Raw genomic sequence first — 22,517 nt, 5'->3', positions numbered from 1 at the left:
GAAACCAGGAAGTAAGGTGGTTAAACAGTGTTTAATATACGAGCGACGAGATCAATGAATCACAATGCTTATTGCATACGCCGGAAGGTAAAAACCGCCGAATCGTTGTTTACGAGTGTGTTAAGTAGCAAATTTTAAACCATATTTTCTATTTTCTACTGCACACTGTTCCGAAAAGACGCCAGTTTTATAACCTTCCCTAAACAACTGATTGTTTGACCACTTTCTTCCAAGAGATCAAGGTGAAGAATAAGAAGGGTTAAAAATAAAGCGAGTGAGCAATTGAATTAGTAGGCATATTTTAGTGCTTTATCGTGTGCGTGTGTGTGCGTGTGGTTGTGTTGTGTGCTTGCAGCATAGCAACATCGAATGAAAAGCAGCCCTTGGTAGAGAGTGCGTGTTCGTGCGAGTTATTCTGTTGAACCTAACAGCTAGTAAGCTGCGAGAGCAGACAGGTCAAGGTTGTTTTTGTGGGGTTTTTAAGAAAAGCAACTTCAACAGAAGGTCGGTCAGGTGGGTGCGCTTGTAGAGAGTGTGCGGAACGATTTTAGTGGCTTTATTGTCGTTTTACCATTCTTCGTTCCCCGTTTTACGCTACACCGGACACAAGGCGACAAACAAAAAAGAATCAGTTGTCAATCTATTGACGGGCAGTTGCACTCATGGCTTTTTGGTTCAGTAGAAAACGATAAGAACAGGTGAACCAGGTTAACATATACGATCTTTGCGCAGCGCCGAGGGTCCAGAGGCGCTCGGTAGTCCAGAGATACACATACACGAGTGCTAAATCGGAACGAACTATGAACTATTTATTAAGAAGTTGAGAATACATCGGATAGCCAGGGGAGAAATTAGAAACAATTAAATATTATATATTATTTGCAAACTGATGATGAATAAAAACATATTGACGAGTATCCCGTTGTTGTTCTTGATATCCGATCGCTTGATTGATTAATTTGTATCCAAGCGTGCGGGGCGACACCATGAATATCGCTTTCCTCATTAGCCTACACGAGCCAATCGATCATGCTCCGTTGCTTCCCGGATGTGCGCCGCGCGATGCATTAATAATGTTATTACAAATTCCACGGCCCCTGGTAATCGTCATCCACTGGTGGTAATCTGATTTTCTGTCTGCTATTTTTACATCCATCCGAATTCATGCACTTCAACGTATCAATCTCAGGACACACGATCGAAGGGTAAGCAATCGCTTCGTCGTGGAGCGAGTATGTTTTCCATTCACTAAGTGCATGGATTATGTCATCGTTCCTATCGCTTGCGAGATTAATTTAAAAATTAAAATACCACGTGGCTGCATATCGAGAAAGAGAGCGGGAGAGGGAGAGTTTTTTTGCTGTTTGATTTTTTAATTGACCGAAGGCTGTACAAGTGCTGTGAGTGTCTGAGCTGATGATGTCTGGCAGAGGACAGAGCATGAGGGATGTATCGGGAATTTACTGGCGCTTGCAAACATGCAAATAAATGGTATTAATCGTTCGGTGTGAATATTATCCATCTCTCGTTCACACTCCGGCACAGTTTCGGGTCTGGGCTTGATTGGGGATAATTGTGAAAAATCAATTCATCTATTTGTTTACTGATCACGGGACAGCGATAGCGAAGTTGTTTACATGCACATAAATTAGCCACGATTCAGTTGATGATGGGTACTGCGTCCGCCTACATACCGACATGGACGGTTGCACTTGCACCAAGGCCAACACATGCCAACTGACGATCCCGGTGCATGGGAGTGCATTTGTGCCATCAACCGGAAATGCACACTACAACATGACCCGAACGAATGTTTTTATTGCCCATGTTTGGATCCCAGTGAAAGGTGAGCTTTTGTTGCAATGTAATAAGTACCGGGAAGGCTTTCTCATATTTTCGATAATGTTATCGTACATGCCGACACAGCAACGACAGCGTCACAAAGAAAGTGATCCACCCTGAAATATGCAAAATTCATGCCAAACAATCCATCTTTCTGCAGAAGGGCGACACTGTCCATGGGTCCATGGGAAAGCGTGCAGATGTACCACCGTGCTCGGATAACTATTTGATGAAGATTGCTGTTCCGTCGGTACCGGTGGAACACAATTACCATCGATATGCTTTGCTTGCACGAGCCCGCTAGCAGAGCCGAGGTGGAAGAGGGTGGAACGGGGGCATGTAGTTTGCTTTTGGGGTTTTGTTTCGGATGCGACTTTATGCAGGGTGAGCAATTATTTCTCAATCTGACTGACGCCGCACTCAACAGGCATCCGGAGTGATGGCAAAAAAAAAACCTGGCGGAACCGATGTTTTATGCATGCCGTTGATTTTTATAATCTGTAGCAGGCGAGATTTTGCGGATTTTTGGTCGAAACATGTGTTCTCAACTGTTGCATCGCTTTGCAAGCGCAACGTCCAAAGCCTATCGATCGTCATAAAAATGTGAGAAAAATAATCAAAAAGTGATAAACCGACTTTGGCTAGCGATTTGGGTGAAGCATGTTGGAGTAGTTTTACGTTTGTTTTTTTTCAGAGAGTTGTCGCTTGCAGTGAGAACATTCCGAGCGAATGGGTTAATCTTCATTGGGTTGGAAATCGATTGCTTTTTCGGTGAAAATTATTAACTTGCGTTCTGGCGGGTTAGTAGAGCTGAAATGAAAAGGATTTTTAATGGGCACGTTTGTCCTTTTTTGTTGCATTTTGTTATAGGCTTCAATGCGCTGTAGATCACGTTATGAAAAATGGAATATGGAACATCGAAAGGATTAAAGATTGTGGTCTTTAGATGAGTATCACAGCGATTGAATTAGGCCCTAGTTGAGCTAGAGTTGTAGGAGGTCGGTAAAATATGAAAAATGATAAGAGCTGTTGAAGGGTCATGTGCTATTGCGATCTTACTTGCACTTCCCAATTCATTGAGTTTAGACCATGAAGTGGATAAAGAAGGTATTCCATTTTTGATACATTTATTTCACGCACTTTCGCATCCATAATCATGTTCAGATTCAATCCGATATCACCACTAGCCCGTCCTGAAGGTGATGAAAAGTACTGGAAAAGCTCCAGTGAGAATATCTCGCCTATTGCTGCCCATGCATTGTGTAACACTAATTGCATCTAATTGATAGCGGCATTGTTGCATCATTTTTTCCTGTCAAATGACTAATGCTACGACTAGTGGATGATGCTCTTATCGTGGGTGCTGCTCTCCAATGGGTTGAACTATGCAATGGCGCACACAAAAAAGCCCACAGAAAAAAATGATGCCCATGATGAACATTGGTTTTGAAACAATGAAGTATGGTGCTGCGGTCACCGCTTCAGGTCCTGACACACAGAGCGGTGTGTTGGATGGGGTGGCGTGTGGATCTCCCCCTTGGTTAGTCCGGTGCCGGGGGTACCCATTTGTGGCTTCTGTGGGTCATTTTAATTGGACTAAGTTTGCTGATAAAATGGGCTATGAATTAAGCAACACACGGGACACACACGTGGCGTGGCGTGTGGGCTGGTGTCATTTTATCATATCACCCCCCGGACCCCGGGGTCCGCTTGCCCTCCGGTGGTCCAGTGGTTGTCTTTTGAAAAATGATTATTGGCATCTGTTTCGCGTGGAAATTGTTTTTTTTTGCTCATTCGTTTCACTAAAAAGGCGGCCACAATAAGCCTTTATCCAATCTTCCGACTAGCGGCACTAGCAGCAGGAGCAGCAGCGGTATCAGGAGCGGTATTAGCCGATGGTAGATGATGACGGAGTGACCGAGAGCGGGTTTGCGGGGAACGTGGCTGTAAAATTAATCAACGAAATGAGCACAAATTTACGGTTTGCATAGGATCCTTGTGTGGGTGTGTGCGTCCAACGTGTCCCACATTTCATCCGTTTCCCCCACCTCGTTGCCTGTCACTCTTTACCTCGCACCAGCACACCAACCATCGCTTGGACCCTGTAATTAACGTCCGATATTTGTACATCCATTTTAATAATTTAAAACATTTTATAATAACGAATTGCCCCCCGTTCGAATGCGGGATGGAACCGTGGAATAGTTGTAAGATGGATGATGCAGCAACGGTGGCCCCCGGCTAGGCTTGTTGTTCGCTGAATTCATTTTGGCCTCTGGCACCAGGCGCCGCACAATTTCGACTTCATAAAATCTGTAATGATGCGGTTTCGGTCAGCTTTGGAGGATTGTGGTTCCGGCTGGTGGAGCGGTAAAATGTATTTCCGGTTTGACGTGCACATTGGCATCAGTCGTAAATAAACAATAGCCGGGATTGCCATGCGAATAAATAAAATGAATAATGCATACCATACACCCACACTCTGTCACTCTCGGGTCGTGGCCGGTGGCTCGGAGTCTCGCAAAACAGCGCCTGTAGTGGCACACACGCTGGTATCGCCCTATAAACGGTCACTTTAAGGACTGTTCGGTTAACCTTTTTTCGCTGTTTTTTCTGGGTGATTTTTTTTCGAAACCCATTTGACCTGCTTTCCGAGCTGTTTTTGACACTCGGCAAATGAACGTTGCTTGCCTGTGCTGTGTATCGTGCGTGGGCACTAGCTGGGCGCTAGAGCGTGGAAATGCTGCTGGTAATGCTTAATTTTTAATAAATAAGTGCATTTAAAGGTGTCCGCTAGCGTGAGGACAAGAACAGCGGGGTGCTGTTGCATTGATCTTCATTTATTCCACCTCGATGGTTCTGCAGGTGATGTTGTTGGTGGTTGATGGTGTTGCACTATCCACTGCTGGCCATTAACGTTCACTTCGCGCACAAGGTTCAATAAGCTACATTTCAATAAGGTGTCTCTGTGGAGAGTTTTTCTAGTAAAGCGCCAGAAAAAAAACAATGGTAATCTTGAAAAGAAAGGCAAACTGAAACTAGCGAAGAGAACAAGAGCTATAGGGTACCTTTAAGCAAAGGGATAGATTAAAAAGGTGACAAATAGATTCAAGCTTAATTGTCATGAACTTTTGTCGATTTCGATTGTCCAACTTCAGACTTTAACAGTTCCTACCTGATATTAAATGCGATAGTCTTGTGTTTCGGTTAGCATCGATATCATGCACGTCGCTATAATAATCAAACATTTTTTTGCCATCTGAATACTATTTATTTAATTTCATGTGCTGTGATTGGACTGCAGAACTGATTGGCATAGTCAATATCAATCTAAAAATGTGGTTTTCATCGTGTTTCACTTCAAGATTTAGAGCTTCAAGTGATACTTACGTTTGTTTTATGAAGAGATTCACTGCTTTCCATCAGTTACCGTACGAATTAATTGCAAGCTCAGCTAGAACAAACACAGAACGTGGTGCAGCACCACGCACCTCGAGGTTGGTTGGCCATCGTTTGGTCAAACGATAGCCATATGAAACCTTTATTTACTCTTGATCTGTTTTTGTTTTCATATATAAATGTTTAAAATCACAAAAAGCGTTAAGCGCTCGTTAAGGCTTCGCGGTATAAAGCGTAATACACTGTCGTTCGGGGCGAGGATCACACGCGTTTCGCGTGCGGGAGGCGCAGGAGGAGGTGGTGGATCGCGGTAAAATAAAAAAGAAAAATAGAAGAGAGAGAGAGGGAAACAAATGACTGAAAGTGAAAAGCTGCTGCTACATCACGTACGTCGTCCGGCTGCCGGTTGGTACATGTACCAGATGAGCACACACATCGAGACGGAGAGCAGAAAGCACACGATTAGACACAGGAAGGTTAAAGCTAGTGCGCAGCTGACGCGCCCATTCGAGTCGAGTCGTATCATATTTTGCTTAAAATTCACTCCCTGCTGGTGGCGCTCACACCTGCTTCAGGGGGTTGTGTATATGCGTTGGATGCGTGTTTTAACGTGTTTTTTTTTGTTTTAATTTTTTTCCCGCAAAGGAAAAGAGGTGCAGCTTCACGCACTTCTCCCTAGCTCTGTCCTCGATAGTTTGTCGTTTTTCTTTTAAAATATAATTATTTTTTCTATGCTTGCTGCGTTTTTTCGCTCGTTGTTATCGCTGTCTATCCACGGGGTGCGCGGGTGCATTGGGTACGTGGAGAGTAGCGGATGCTTTCGATCATCACTCTTGTCCTTTAATCCAAAATATTTGCCAAAAAGCTTAACAGCATTTGTACCGCACCGTACTTTGCGTCCGTCTTGTGAGCCGCTCTCACCCACCGGGAGGAAAAGGTTTTTGCGCGGAGATACGAGGGAACGAGGGAAGGTTACCGCTGGGTGCTGAGAAGATACGCGAGATCATCGCGAGCGAACCCGTTTATGCATGATGCTGCGTGCCCGGTGGAGCCCGGTACCCGGGGTACGTGTTGTTGAGTGCGTTCTTGGCGAAGAAGTCCGCATAGTCCTGTGGTGTTGTGGTGTAGTGGTGGAGTTGTACATGGTGATACCCCAGAACCAGAGGATTCCGGTGAAATAGTGGACACAGAGAGAGAAAAAAAAGCAAACATTAAAAAGGATTAGTGATAACGAATGGGGCGGGATGGGTTTCGGTTTACTGGCTCGACTCTCTCTCTCTCTCTACCTTGGCCTGGAATGGGAAGCTGAAGAAGCTTTTCATCTCGACGATACAATCCCGGGGCATCGGTTACACATGTTCACTTTATGTCTCTCCCTTCAACTAGCTTTCCATCGCACCATCGCACAGCGCAACAATCGTGCGGACAACGATGGGATTCGCTTTGAAACAAGAACCGTTGGCTTAACTCGCTGTACTTGGGAAGTAGGGAGATTGGAATCCTGATTCCCGTTCCAGTATGGGTCCCCTTCGAGTGGCTATTTGTTTTTGACCATTTTGGGCCAATGTTGGAGCCCCCGCTAAAGCACTGGTGCCAGCATGGTAATCCACCGAACATCGTTATCTACTCTGCCACCAGGAATGGCGAGACCGATCTTGCCAGGCTAGTTATTCGTGTTGCTGTGGATAACTGGATAATCGGAATAATCTGATCGAGGGCTCTGAATGGGCCCGGTGGCAGCAAATTTCATCTCATGACGATTTACTGTGCAATTGAAACGTTGCTGGTATTTAGCTTCACTACACGCTATAACGGTTCGCTTATGCTCCGCTTCTTCTTAATTCTAATTCCATTCAGCTTTCACTCTTGACCGGCTTTCAATGGAATGCTTCGCATTCGCAACGGCCCCGGGCCGGAAAGTATCGAGTGCTTCACGCTCGACTGCCTGCAACCACTTGTGCATTGACAAGGGCTTTTAATTAATCTAATGAATGTTTTGTCAATGTTTGTATTGATTAGCGCATAAAGGGAGCGCTCGTTTCTTTCTGCATTCTGCTTTTTCCCACCCCTTGGCCACTCGGACACGTGCACATGAATGGATGAATGGATTGCAATCCGTGATCGAACCCGAGGGGTGCAAACAAGCAGCAGCCTTTAGTAGAAGCACGTATCAATAAGGAATTGTACTGATTAAAGGGCAGCAACTGAGGCGCGTGAGTGAGACTTTAAAACATTCTTCTTGACCGCAAATTCAATGAATTCCGTCTCTCAGGTTTGAATGCCGTTTTGTTGCGGTTGCACTTGGGATAAAATTTATATCCGTAACATATGCTCTCCCCTTTATTATCCTCTCATCCTACCCGTAAAAACTTGGCGATCAATAAATACAATTAATTGTGAAACCTGTGCCCCGAGGCAACGAGCAGTCTTGGCGATTGAATTAATTCCCCCAAAATAATCATTTTTCCCAGGACAAAAGGCAGCATTTCGTTGTTTTTTTCAACCGTTTGAGGATAAAGGTTTTGTTTAACGACAGTTTCAGCGAGTGAAGGCCACCGAGTGGTCATCGGGAACGAAGTTTAAAACTATACAGCACGCCCGCCTGAGGTGTGTTTTTTTATGATTTCCGTTGTTCGTTCCGTGGCATTTTGCGAAAATTAAAACAACCCCCGAATGTCGAACATACACGATAAACACGCCGTGCTTGGCGCATGGTGGACGAACAGGTCACTGTAAAGAGGTGCCAATAATAGGACGGAAAGCCGTGGCCATTTTTCACCTTCAAAAACGGATGTGACAAAGGGACTCTCCGGCTCTCACATCCCTTCGGAAATCCTCGCCACGTACGGATGCTGTCAAACGAACGGAGCGGATCCCGATAATCTCATACAGCGACCGTCACGTGGTGGGCTGGTGGGAACATTCGAGGAAAATGGAGACCCAGGACCCCCTTTTACGCGATTATTTTAGTTGCATGTCACAACGAGAAGCCATCCGGGCGCGGATGCGTTGTGCCTTTTGTTTTATTTCTTTCTCGTCGGCGACCTATCGATGATGCTGATCCTGGTGCTTCCGGTGTCACCGGGTTTCGAGACAGCGCCAGGAAGTGCATCCGGCGTGGTGTCACTGGAGTATACGCACCGGCTGGTACATTAAATATGAACGTACCATCCTTGGACCATCGTTTGCTCTCCTTTATTCCGCCTCAGCATGTTTCCCCGGATACTCCGGATGTTTGTGATGGATTGCAGTGTTGCAGTGTGGCCAGGTTGGCCCAGGGGATGGCGTGTTCTCGTAATTCATGGAGGATTTGCTTCGTAAAATCCCTTTAAAATGATCACCTAGCGGTGAAATGCGGCAATGTGGTTGAATAACGCGCAACTAAGGGATTAAACCGTGGCGCTGATAAGAAATTTGTCTAAAATGCAATCAATGCTGCCTGTCAAACCAGTCTCAGTGTCTGAAATTGCATGAATAGGTTGCTTAATTGCTGCTGTGCAAAGCAAACGAACTACGCAACATAAGCTTCCTGTATTCGATGGATAGTGAAAAGTACCATCCTGTCCTGGCTGGAGTGGTATCAGGATAAACTAATCAGCGTCCGTGCGGATCGCTTGTCAAACTTTTTGTTCCACGCGTTACGAGGCGTCAGCGTGCGGTATGATGTGAGTGACGTGTAGCGTGACACATATCGGGATCATATCACCATTCGAGATTCCGCCTTCACCCCATTCAAAATCAATTAGTTGGCGAATGGAGTGGGAGTCAGAAAAAGAGAAACAACTGGTGCCACTGTTGGTTGGACCGGGTTAAGCTGTGCAACTGGTGCAACGAAAAAATATACTCGCCGTGCACATTTTCCTATCTTCCATTCCTTTGTTCTTTTTTCAATTGAATGCCGAGCATAAGTTTTCAAGATGAATGCAAATAATGGCCCACTAAAAGTAGTTTTCGTCGTTAGCTACACACTTTTTAGCATTTGCTTTTTGACAGTATTAGATTGCTGGCGTTTCAGAGCGAGTGTTCTTAATACGAAAACCATTCCCATTGATCTTTAAACTCCTTTGCCAAATGATAACGATTTGTGAAGTGATACGCCTTCGATCCAATTTAGTGATGATTACAAAAAGGTATTAGAAGCAGTGAAAGCTTCCAATTAGACAGTTGAATGCAGCACACCATTAGAACAATAGAACTGCGATAATATGAAGTGTTGCTTTGCTACAATATTTCATAATGTTGCTTAGAGTGTACAGTGCATTCGCAAGTATTTTGGTCATGGCGTCAGTACTGGAGGCATTCAATGCCGGTAAAAAATACCTTTATCAGTCCCAATAAGAGTCTTTTCGATTTTTTTTTTCGAGTCATTCTTGCATTTAATTTATAAGCCACTCATTTTAACTTTAAAGTGAATTCCATAATGTTTTCAGATATCAGAACCTATCCTCTCTTCAAATTGTTCAAGTATTCCCCCCTTCTGATTGTTAAAATGTCCACTAGTGAAGCAATTTAAATCATTTTTTGAGGTAAGCTTTCGATTACATCAAATCGCTCGATGGTTTATAAAACTAACTAGTCGCTCTTATTACGATTTAAGCAAGTGGCAAAGTAATGAACCACCTCTGACACAACAAATCGTGTCTGTGGCATCTGTTCTTATTTAGTAAAGGATATTTGGTTAATTGCACACCAGCTGGTTTTCGGTTTAAATATCTCGTGAGTACTGCGACGAATAGGAATGGTTTACAGTTTATCAGAGCTTGTGCCCACTGGATGCATACTGAATGGAGCAATACTGAATGCTAGCGTCAATCTCGGTTCTAGAACTTGGGAAAATTGTGCTCGGGAAATTCAATAAAAGGGTCGTTTCAACATCGACTGAAGCAGCACCAATGTTCACAGAGTAAATGTTAACACTACCGCTACGCAAACAAACAACATGTCGATGACATGAGATGAATATGATATCTCGTAGTAAATCGACCGGGTTCGCCACTCATTCACTTGCACTCCGTGCCTTATCGCACCACGAAAAGCGCTTCCAAGGTTCAACTAATTAACAAGTTTACGAACAAAACCCGGGCAGCTTCATAAACGATAAGCTGACCGATGGCTAACCCTATATACGATGGTCGAGGATAGCTGTAATACTATTTGCCAGATACCAGCATATCCGGGATGGACAGATTCCAGGTAGCTAGCAAAACGGTGACTGCGGGAAAAAGCTTTTCCCACCCCGCAGGCTTCCACCATCGCCGCCTGAAGCCATCCAAATCCAATTAGCATTGATTTTAATTCAATTTCATTTCCAACATTCGGAGAGAAAGAGGAAAAAGCAAGAAACGCGACCGGCTGAATGGCAGCAAGGCAAAGAGCGCACCCCCTATGACCGATGGTGACCTACTCATCCACTCGGTCTCGGGCACAGGATGTCCGCTTTTTTTTTATCCCTATCCCTACTGTCCTCTCAGTCCACCGATCGGATGCTGAAACTCTAACTCTATAATTCCAATGAAAGATGAAAAATCGTCGGCGGACGCTGTATCCTGCTGTTCCGTCGGATGAAAGCCAACGGCAGCAGACACTCTGCTGGCCCGGCGGTACAGGTGTGCTGGCTTATGGCGTGTGGTGCTTGTGTGTCGTCCACTGATGTCAACCAGATAAGTCTTCTAGGATTTACTCACTCGCCTCGCCTCGGTGGTGGTTTTTCCATTGGCCTACCGTTGGAGCTGACATCGGAACGAACGCCAACGACCGGTGTAGATGGATAGCCGGACGGAGACAGATCATTCAAAGTTCTAATGGAGAGGAGATTTGTCCTCCCTCCTTTCACCTCCGTCGTCGTCGTCGTTGTCATCCTCATGACCATTGCCTTGGATGCGAGTTCGGTGTTCGCGTAATTAGAAAACATTGGACGCAAAAGATATTACGAAATGGCTGCTGGGCGTAGCACCGGCCCTTCGGTAAGTTTTCTCTCTATTTCTCTCTGTCTATCGGATCTCTTGATCTAATTGAGTGTAATCAATGAAGCGGAATCGGTTCGCGAACTGTACCTTACCAGGGAGCCCGCTGGCGATGGCTTTTGAATTCACGACAACGACGACGAAGACGATGGTCCAGCCGAAGTGTAATGGTGATGGATCGACCGGGATGGGATTAATGCGTTCGGTGCGCCCGTGAACGAGGAAAACACATTCATTTCAAAGCGCAGCGGATCTCAGGCGAGAGAGATGGTTCAATGGATTCAAAAGGAACATTATCTTGGCTTTTTTCCTCTCTCCTGGTGTGGCTTGCCGTTATCCAGTAATGCTTCTCGAGGCGAGGAAAGATGGACGCGCGCGCGCGTGCGTTGGTGGATTTTATTATGATGACAATCTTCGCCTGATTGGTTCCGAAGAAAGGATTGGCTCAATGAGTGGACTGTTTGTGCGGATGCGAGTGCGAGCAGCACTTTTTACCGTGGAAGGGAAGGAAAGGGCAGATTTGCTGCATGCTGATGAGCATACCGATCATTGTTCGACACTAATTGCTATTGCAGTTATGAGAGAGTTCTGCTTCACCGCCAATGTGCGCCAAATGGCGGGCATTGCTCTTGGGGCATCGGCGAGAATGAAAGAAAATGGCGAGCAGGATCAGTTTGCCTTGTTCACATTTCCATTACACAATGGAGACAGGACCGTGATAGACGCATCATTAGCAGATGAGTATCATAAAGGCAGAAGACAAGAGAAAAAAAAATGATAAAGTTCCAATCCATCGTCCAGGGCGCAATGTTTCGTAATCGTTGCTTTCGTACGCGTGGCACACATACTTCGCATTAGCGAACAGGTGTTCTTGTATTGTGCGTGCTGCTAAACGATCGTCTTGCATGTGGGATTTTGCAACATGACAAAGTTGGTGCATCCATCCGCGTGGAACTCCTGCATTAAGGCAATTGCATTCGGTTGCTTTAAACTATTGCCAGCAAACCAACAACACTGCTGGAGGTGAGGATCGTGAATGGGAACGATAATGGTTGGTGCATCATCACACGCAGCATGATGCTGATGGCTAGCGGCTTCGTCATTATCGTGCGCCCGTCCGTTGAATGCATCCTGGCCTGGCCAGACCAGGTCTATGAGGTACTGAGGTTGATCATTATAATGATGGCTAATAAGCTGGCACGCGCTAATCGTACAAACGGGGCACTAATGTGGCCAGTGTAGCGTTCGTTGGCTATTGTTCGCAACAGGACCAGCTCCACGCCACCGAGAGGTTGATTAGCTCTCTATCTGAAGATTGCTTTCCAATGACGAGACAAAATGAATTGGACCATCGTGCTGATGATGATGTCAGATGTGTGATTCGTCCTGTCGTACAAGGGTTTTAGAAACATTAGTGTCCAATCTACCGGACAGTTCGGTGAGTTCGGAGGTTAGTGAATGGAAGCAGGATGCTCTATGCGACCATCATCATCCTCGTCATCATCATCATCATTATGGCTGCACTTCCGGTTCAATTGGAAAGGACATACCGCACTCTGGCAACCGGTTTCAGTGGTTCACTCCATTGTTGTCGAACCTGTTGTGTGCCCGCCTCATCCGATCCGAATTGCGAATGAGAGAAATACGCAATTTCCTGCTCTACGCATCGCTCAATCCGTCACCGGATAGCTGGGCCAATCGTTATTGGTATAATGTTAATAATTATGAAAATTACTACGGACACGGCGTCAGAGATTATTATGAATTGAGGTTATCGGCGGTGGGATTATGAAAATCGGCGTTGTGGTGAGCTGCGCAGCAATTGCGTCCCAGGTTTGCCATTGAGGTTTAAATATTAAACTTTTCCCGGAGCCGGTTGTAACTCGCTGCACACTCTTCACTACATTTCAGCCACGCGTAACCACAAATAGATGCTGGTTTGTCGAGGGCGAACGAATTCGAACGAATTTTCGCTGCTATTTGCGGTATTCTGTCGGTGGCGCCGGTTTTGTGGTATGTTAGCTGCCACAGCTTGAAATGAGCAGCCCCGGTTTTTTTTTGGTGTGGAGCGACGGAAAAGGGAATAGTCTGGCCTAATTACAGGTAACCACGGGCACGAACCTGTAGCATCCGGAATTCGCCAAATCGCGCTCTCACACCCTCTGTTGCCCCTTGCACAGCACATAAACCCCATTTTTGTGGTGATGTTCGGATCGCTTTCTATGGGCGAAATGGTCATGGCTGCATTTTGTCATACGCATTATGCGTGGGGCGTGTGCAGCACCGTTAATCGTGCCCGGAAGCGCCACAGGCCACAATGGGAGATGCGTGGCATTTGTAGTACGTGGTGTGGTGCCGCTGCGCCACTGTGAGCTAATGAGTGAATGTCAGCGAGGACGGTGGCTGGCATTATTCGGGCTAAATTCAATTAAAAGCCTTCCTGCGTGTGCTGAGTTTTGCGTGAGCCCCTCGTACGAGCTACTGGGCGCCTCCATCGTGCCAGGCGCCTCCACCGGATGGTGGATTTGCCAACTGTTGATTGTTCCGGTTAAATAAATGTAAAATTTTAAACACTTTTGTGTGGGTGGGGAGGGTGGTGTGTTGTTGGCAAATTGCGCCAAGCTTGGCTAGCCAACCAGCCAGAAATACCGTCAGCCAACGCCTCCACAGGCGACCGGTCCGAAGGGAAGCAAATCAAAAATTCTGGAAAATTATGTTAGCGAAATTAGAATGGATGCAATTAAAACTATCCACTCGCGTGTTGCTTGCGCCGGTTGCGGTATGTGCATTGTGCAGCGATGCATTCAAAACGCCCTCGTATCGGGAGGGGCTCACTGGTTTATGCTACGAAAGGCGTGCATGTGAATGAAATGCATTAAATAGTTGGCTAAATAGGCGAACACGATGTTGGGGGAATTTGGTGGTTCCCATTTTTGAGCAACCCCACTTTTTAGCTTAAAGTAAATGTGGATGCCGTGAGGCGACTACGAGAGGGAAGAGCCGCGTGCTCCGACAGTTTCCCCGGGAGTGCGTGGCGCCTTGGTTGCGATTCAATTACCATCTAACGATGATTTAGATTATTGTTAATCATCAATCGACATTATTTGCGCCTGGATTAGCATAATATCAGGCATAATCAGTCGTTGATTAAATATAATAATCTCTACAGGCCGGCTATGGCAGACATGGGGCTCGAAGTCAATCATTCCGGGGCCCCGTCCCCAATTGATGATACATTTGCCAGTGAAAATGGGCTCCCTCATTTCCTCACTGTAATCATGTTTTGGAATTAAGTGTTTGGGCCCTGAGTTCCCCTGGGTGCCACGGTACACGGCCACGGAAATCCGGGAGCCACCAATCCCGGGGAACTCTCAATTTGTTTGTGTTTACCGGTCAATAACTAATGGCCCACGGATTTGTATAGAGATATATCCGTCCCTCCCAGCTCCGTACCATTGCCTCGGGATTGCCTCGTAAAAGGATTGCCTTTCGCTATATCATCGCTCGTTGGAGGTGGTGTAGGTTTGTGCAAACACCAAGCGCGGTGATTGTCCTTTAATGTTTCAATGAAATTTAATTCAATCAAGCGGGGCTTTAAATTAATTCTCAATTGAAAGCAGCGTCCACCGTGGTGGCGATGGCGTTTGCCGTGAGTTCGATGAGGTTTCAGGTAGGTTCCCCGGCCGCTTTCAATCCCCCCTTCCCTTTTGAATACGGAAAGGATTCAAGTGTGCGTGTAAATGAGGCGGTCATTAATCGGTTGAAATTCATCAAACAACTCTAACGTGCTAGTGTCCGGTTGAATAGCACCCGGTGTCGAATGAGACACTGATAAAGTGATAATCAGAACGAGGACTCAGCTCGGGGCCGAGTGTCGTGTGTTTTTGAGTCAAGTGACACTAGAATAGGACACTGATTGAAACACTTTCCCGGTAGAATTTTATCGTCTTTCACTGTCGGAAAGGGGTTTCGTGGTGCTTCAGTAGAGGGCTGGGGTAGAGTGTTTGCCAGTACACCGACCGAGTTATCACAACGTTAACAGGTTGAAAAGGTGTAGAAAAGGAGAACGAACGGGTTTTTTTTCGTACCTTCTGCTGACGACGTGGACGGAAGGCCGGCTGCTGAGCAAGTTTACGCCGTTCCTCGTTGTCCACTTCCGATTGACGCTTGTACTCCTCTGGGGGCCACTTCTGGTCTCCGCGCATATTGCTACCTCCTGGAATGGAAAGGAAAAAGGGGAGTTACAAAAAATGTTGATTAAATCATGATTTCGGTGTACATTTGTTTTGTGACATTTTGTTTCAATTTAAGTATACAACATAATATTTCATGATATAAAGTATTTCATATCCGGTTCGTCTATTTCGTTTACATTTTGCGCTATTATTTTGTTAAGGTTGAGGATCAGATGATCTCTGATTTATTTTAATTAATTTGCATTTCTAGGCGATAAAATATTCCAGAATCAAATAGTAAACAAGTATCTACAATTCTGCACACTACGAGCTCTCGTATATTAAATCTCACTCACGAGCTGCACTCGTATATTAAATTGCAGTAGAAATATCCAGTTGGTAGCTCTCATGTGAAAAGAAGGATTGATTTATGATAAGCGAAAGGTATTCAATCCCCCTGGCATATGAGAACATAACTGCTCGAGATTAATATAATCGGAAAGTGTTGGCTTACGCTTCTTCACTGCGATCGTGAAAAGTCGAATCGCGATACTCATGTTCTATTCCCATTTAATTTAACAAATTACAGAATGATTCTGTTGCCCTTTACGCTAATTAAGCGAAATAACGAATTGATTTGCCATCACTATAAAAAAATTATAATCGTTAGTATGCTGAAAATTCTACAACGCTTTCCGATTATTGATGTAGGTTGCCGCGAGTGATTAGACGAGGAAATTGCTGAAACCATTTCCCTCCATTTCCATTTCCAAACGGTCCAAACCAGCGTTTATTTCATCTGGAACGGACCACCGGCAAGCTTTCATTATCAATGAGCCTCTTTCTCTTTGAATGAGCCTCGGCGTGCTCACCGTCGTATGTTCGGTCGTAAAAGCAACCCGTTACGCGTTTATCTAACTGGCGGAAATCTGCATTTGGGCGATGAACCGATTTGCCGACCGAGCCGAAATGAATCGAAACGAAACAAAAGAAAAAAAAACGGGGAACAAAATGGGAGAAAAATCGCATTCATCGAATAAAAGCCTCCGGCCAGCCTTTCAGTGAAATTAAATCGGAGCATTGTTTGCCGACGGAATCGGGTATAACATTATCATAAAATGGGGCGCGTAATGTCAATAAAACACAGAATCGATTTCCAATTCTGCTGCGCTGCTGTGCGGCTGCCAGTATGCTAACGCATTCCACCACCATTCCGCGACAGCAACAGCAAAATGGAGCTTTGATTTCGTCGTTACGCGTTACGCAGCGGGGTGACTGCCTCGAGAGGCGGGTTCGATCCTCTGTTCCCAGAACGAACACTGCAAGGCGCTCACAAAGTTTTCTTCTAAGGAGTTCGTGCAACTAGTAGCAAGTTAGCAGCCCAACTTTGGGTGCGAAGACTTTATTTGGTTTTCTGCGAAATGTTTAACTGCCGCGGATGAGAGCCGGCGTCGCTCTAGCGACAGTGTCGTGTATGATCACTTCGAAGATAATATTGGTGGGGCCGTACGGCCATAAATTCCAGTCAAATGTGATGACACCATTAGGCAACCTGCTGCTGCTGCTGCTGCTAGTATTGTGCACAACGGTGAGAAGCACAACGAAGCCGATGCTTATAGCTGATCACGACGAGCTGTGCATGGTTTCGATTGACGCAAGCGAAAGCGACACGAGCGAGCGAGCGTGGTGTACACCTGATCAAACCATTTCAGCCGGTCGTAAATCTGAGCCGGCTCAAAAAAAAGGGGATGGTGGAGGAATATTATCCGAAATTTCCGTGAAAACCCCCCTCTCTCTCGTTTGCTGGTGCACAGAAGGGAGGCTGTTTTTGCTAGGATACACTCGCTTCAAAACATGCCGCTGGGCGCGCTGAAAAGTAATATTTTCACATTCGCTGAGCAATTTAAATAATTTTTCTTCCAAAAAAGCGCGCTGCTTTGCAGAAATTGTGTCGTTCGTCGCAGCTGTGGGCAGCTGCTGCTGTTGCTGCTGTGAATGATGACGAGCGTCAGCGAATTGGCTCCAAATTTTCACTTTCCACGCACGTGTGTCGCTCGCAAGGGACGTTGGCAAAGGCGCACCATTACCATAACAATGATTACGCCGACAAGTGCCAATGGGTAAAAGTGGCGCTCGAGGCGTTGTGCACCCGAGGGACGCCTCGTTGTGTTTTTTTTTGTGGCCTACCAGCGAAACTCCAGCGAGAGAGAGAGTTCATTAACATTTGTAAGATTTGGCGGAATTTTCCAGTGATTGCCAACTTCAGTTCAAGCCGGCTGGCAGCGATAACAAGCACTTGTTATCGCCGGCAAATACGTGCACCAATCCGTGCGTACAGCGATTGGGTGGTGCTGGATGTTTCGTCCTTTTTTTGCGCATTTTTTTCCCTTTACTCTCCACTTTCCACTCTGCCAACGGGGGTTGATTTGCTAGCATTGATTGCTTTGGATTTATGCAACGAGAGTAAGCGTAAATCCTTTACTTTTGCTCTCAACAACAGTCAGTCGAGGCGAGTCGAGTGTTCGCAGCAAGCAGAAAAAAATCCCACCTGTCATAACCAACCACTAGCCCACGGGGAGTTCAACAGGGGAGTGAAGGGAGTCATGCACGAGCACACCATCATCAAATGGTGCCATCCACGGTCCCTTTCCATTGGTACGCAACACGTGATCATGCGAAAAGCTGCGATAAATCGGTGTTCGTGACGCTTCGTTATTATTGCTGAGCAGCTGGTCCCCTAGCGAATGGGCGATGCTCACGTGTCTCTCCCCTTTTTGTCCTTTTGATGCATTGCAGAGCTTTCGCATGGGTCTGGGCTCCTCCTTAGGAAGCCAACAGAATGCGGATTGTCACCTGATTGTTTTTTTTCTCGCGGCCCATGAGAATTCACCTCTCGGCCTCCCGGGGGATGGTTTTAAAGAGTCACCTCGAAGCACGTTAGCCACCGCTAAACCACCGATTATTGAAACCAAATCGATGCTGGTTTTTGCTTGCCGTTTTGGGATTTCCATTCCTGTCTGTATTGCACTTTTTCACGATGTATGCTTTATGCTGTAAGCTTGCCAACCATCGAGTGCATCTCTGCGCAGGAGAACGGTGAACAAAAGGGCGTTCCCCTGTGGGAACACAGAGAGCGTCACCTCGGCAATCGTATCGAGCTGGTACGCTGCCATGAATGGATGCACTCACGCGTTGCATTTCGATTCGATGCACAAAATGCAAACGACGATGCACGATGCACGACCACGGTGGCTGGTTCGTTAGGGCCAAGCGCCTTCGAGCGTCTTGTTTCCTGTGCACCAGCGCCCCTCGGGAAGAATAAGGTACGCCGTGGAGGTACGGAGTGGCTAAATCGTTCATGTTCATGGCCTTCCAAAGGTAGCACACCAAATGTCAATTGAGGTTGTACTGCGCTGCAGCCAAGATCGGCCAAGGATGGAGGCGATCGATTTGGAGTGGAAGGAAGGCATCGAGTTTGTGTGAATGGAATCAACTTATTTGAAATTCTATGGTCGTAAAAATTAAACGATTTCGGAAAGGATTGGACAAAAGGATAACGAGGAATTATCTTAATCAGGAATGTGTTGATTTTACCAAAAAAGTAAATAATAGTATAAACACATCGCTAAAGAGAGATTATCATTAATTATTGTTTCAAATTTTGTTCAAAAATGCTAATACTACGTACGATAATGCGGAAAAAACATCTTAAATTTGATTGCTGATTGGGGCATTAGTTATACTTTTGTTAAACTATTGCTGTTGCTGCATTTCGTGAGCGATTATTGTACATGGCTTCCGTAATAGAGCAAGCCTTTATGTATTGTGTTCTAGCTCATTAATTTACTTCATTTAGGCTTCATTTACCGTCGAACATATTGGTATGATAAAAGAATCAAGCACTTTTGGTCTCCTTCGATGTAAAAAAGCCATAAAAACCATTCGAATCGTTGGTTAATTTAATCCCAATTCTATTCTAATCAGCTGCCCCAATCATGGCGATGGTAATCAACGTTTAAGCTTATCTTTCCCATCGCAAGGATCGGAATTGTTATCTCTTGCCCACCGGAAACGTTAAAATAATTGTGACAATTTGTAGACCAAAAACCGAGTGAAACCAGAGTGAAAAACAGCAAAAACCTTGGTTTGCCTAACCCTGTAACATCCGCCAATTGGTGCTGCACTCGGTGGATGCTCTAGAGTTCAGCTACCGCTACCGGTTAGGAACGGTTTGTGGCCTTTCGATATCGACCATCACCACGGAAGCCACCGATTATCGTTCGGTGAGATCAGCCCCCCCCCCCCCACCCCGTCGAGGGGTGGGCCACCACAAAACCCACGCCCAGCGTGTGTGGTCTCTTCTTTCGACTTCCACAGCGAAGGTTCTCTTTTGCTACTACTAAAAATCCACAGATCGAAGCCCCGACCGGGTGGGGGCGAGAAAGAAAGGAAGCAAAAAATAACAAAAAAAGCTCCACAACCACACCAGAACCCAGAGCCAGAAGGAGTTGGCAAACATATGGCCACCGTGCGAGGCGATTAGAGCGGACGTCGGTGGCCACAGCAGTGGTTAGCCCCCACCCTTTCCCCTAGTTCGTGGTACTCGTGGTCGCCCGGTGGTGGTGACCGATGAATATTTGATGCGCGAAAAGAGCTTTCTATCATTAAATTGAATTTATTTTAGCAATTTATGAGCGCCACACGCGGCACCGGTCTCCAGGGGGTGGTGCTGCTCCTGGGGCCAAAATGTCAGCAGGGGCTACACTGTGCTACGAAATCCAATGCCGCGGACAAACGGAAATGGAAACGGAATCGCGAATGCACACATTGGCCGACGCAATCACAATCATTTGCCACCGTTTTTGATTCCCTCGGTGTTCCTGTCGGTAAGGAGCATCCGAAGGACCTCCTTTCAGACATCAGGCTTGCGCTAGCGGATGCCAACGGATGCGGTACGACTGCTGGTGCAGGTGTTTATTCGCGCTAAAAACGCTTTACGTGTTGCGAATGTTCGAGTGGCGCACTGTGCGAAGAAAGTGTTCCGGTGGGGAGGCGATTTGATTTATTTGACATGCGGCACACCGTACAATCCTGGGGGCGCGGCCGAAGGCCTGTGGTCTGTTCGCTGTGCTAGTGGAGCAGTTGAGCACGATGGAGCGTCCCTCTTGGGGACGCTTTCGCGCTCTCGATCTAGAAGCAGTCCATCTCGCGTCACGTCAAACACTTCTTAACGCGTTGCTAAGGTGTCTGTGTTTGCGTGTGTGCACCTGGGTGATCCACATTTCACCACGAAGCACACATGACCACCAGCACCGGCCGTAGTAGGCCAGCAGCATTTCAGCTTCTCCGCTCTGACATCAATAACGAAATCGGTTGACTGTAAAATGGAAAACTTCCTCCGAAATCCATAAATCAGGGCCAAAGGCACATCAAGCGGGCACAGAGAGCGCAACCGGGAGGTGTATATCTGGTAGGCTGATCATATCGTTGATTGATTGCGATGAGGGCCTCGAAGCGACAATGTAGGCCGCCGCTGGCTAGGAAGACGAATAACCGGCTCTTGGGCGTTTTCTACTCGAATCCTCGGTAGGGTACACACCGACCTCTTCCGGCACCTTGGAAGGCCGCCATCACCGTGAGATGCTGATGCAGAAGCAGGTCGTTATGGCACCGGGTGCTTGAGGGCAGCGCCAGTAGCAGGATATATCTATCAATATCTATAAATAATAAGCGACAAATTGCACTGCATACGAGCTCTCGTGATGGTGGAGCTGCTTTGTGAAAGTTCCTGCCAGAAAAAGGATTGCTGTAGGACCGGTTGTCGATGGTTCGTTTTTGGGCTACCGGTTGGTTGGCTTGTCGGAATCCGAATGGGCAATCGCATTCCCATTTCGATTGCCACTCTTCGGTTTACGGCAAAAGGATATCAAATTATGATGGGAATTCGGAATGGATAAATCCGTACATGCGGGGTACGAGATGCCTGCTGGCCATTCATCTGTTACGGGCTAGAATGGCGCAAAAGGTGGAAAGCACTTCAAGTAGCAAGAGCTGTGTAGCTACTCGATTCCGCTCGATTCAATCGTAAAATTCACGATAAACGATTCGACGAAGCGCCGGCTCATCAAGTGCATTCTGGTGCAGCCGCATCGTTACCGATCGCACTGACAGCTGCTGACTGCCGGCTTCAGGCCTTCGGGTGATTAAAAAGCAATCCTCGTGCTTTTGCTTTCCTGCATATGCTACAAATGTGGTCGGAGGATCTGTTTTCTCCGTTTTTGCGCCCACGGGCACTTCAGTGCTTCTCTCATTACTGTCGGCTTGTTTCAATCAACGTCATCGATTCGATTCGAATAAAGACAAATGTTTCCAATGGATTTCATTTGTGGTATGTGTTTTCTTCTTTTTTCCATTTTCCACACACTTCACGGTTCCTCGGAATGATGGGATTTAAGGGGAAACATCAACGACTGCCACAGGTAGTATATGCGGCCGTTTCGTTTATGAGTTTATGTGCAGCTGGTTGGATTTCGTTCATTTTTTCCTCAGTGAAGCATTTGCATTCCTACGACCGGGACCGCGACTCGAGTATGTGGCTTTCTCAGTGAGTGAGCAGCATCAATACGTACTCGGCGATTGATTCCCAACCCCGATATGCGATCACCCGGATCCCGGATACCGATTGATGCAGCGCAATCGGTCGAATTATATAAAAATGTATCGTGTGCCGGTACTCGATGAGCATAAAAAAAAAATGTTTGATTGATTCCACCCACACAACCTTTTCATGAATGTTTGGCCAAATGGAAAATGGAGCACCGGTGGAATAGATGCTATTGAATAGAATGCCTTTGACCTGTGTCGGTTCGTATGGTCTGCGCTCTGCCAGCGAGGAGCTTATGGCGATAGAAACAGGAATGATTTGAGCACTTTTGCCCTGATGAATGGTAGAGCAGTACTTGGAAACAAAATTTTGGAGAAATAATGAATAGAAATCTATGCATCCGGTAGTCTTGCTCAAATGAAGCGATCTTATGTGATCGAAATGTTTCCTTCAAGCATTACATTCCATCCATTTGCAATGCAGACCCTTGTCAGCTCAGGCCGATATTTTGCGATCAGTTTCGAGTATTCACCA

General features: G+C 46.2%; 2 protein-coding genes across 4 annotated transcripts in view; one reads left to right on the top strand and one right to left on the bottom strand.

Annotated features, from left to right (window-relative positions):
- Nucleotides 1-917, top strand: part of LOC126577292 (protein phosphatase inhibitor 2) — a 4,943-nt gene extending 4,026 nt beyond the window's left edge. Inside the window, exon 4 of the mRNA XM_050238800.1 lies at nucleotides 1-917. This exon is cut by the window's left edge and continues 3,068 nt beyond it. The gene's annotated coding sequence lies outside the window, so the exon portion shown is untranslated.
- The window catches only part of LOC126577262 (putative mediator of RNA polymerase II transcription subunit 12), a 222,942-nt gene that overhangs the window by 108,463 nt on the left and 91,962 nt on the right, over nucleotides 1-22,517 (bottom strand). For 2 of the 3 annotated variants that reach the window (XM_050238750.1, XM_050238751.1), the window contains 2 exons: nucleotides 15,293-15,420; nucleotides 5,337-6,350 (listed from right to left, as the gene is read on the bottom strand). The exons of the other annotated variant lie outside the window; for it this stretch is intronic. In XM_050238750.1, coding sequence (XP_050094707.1) covers nucleotides 6,264-6,350; nucleotides 15,293-15,420 — 215 coding nt within the window. In that variant the 3' untranslated portion in view covers nucleotides 5,337-6,263. Of the gene's footprint in view, nucleotides 1-5,336; nucleotides 6,351-15,292; nucleotides 15,421-22,517 lie in introns of those variants that run through there. 3 annotated transcript variants of the gene reach the window in all.

Source organism: Anopheles aquasalis, chromosome 3 (genome assembly GCF_943734665.1).
Source record: "Anopheles aquasalis chromosome 3, idAnoAquaMG_Q_19, whole genome shotgun sequence".
Taxonomy (NCBI): Eukaryota; Metazoa; Arthropoda; class Insecta; order Diptera; family Culicidae; genus Anopheles; species Anopheles aquasalis.
The sequence above is the reverse complement of the archived record's forward strand: the minus strand, read 5'-3'. Positions and strand labels throughout refer to the sequence as shown.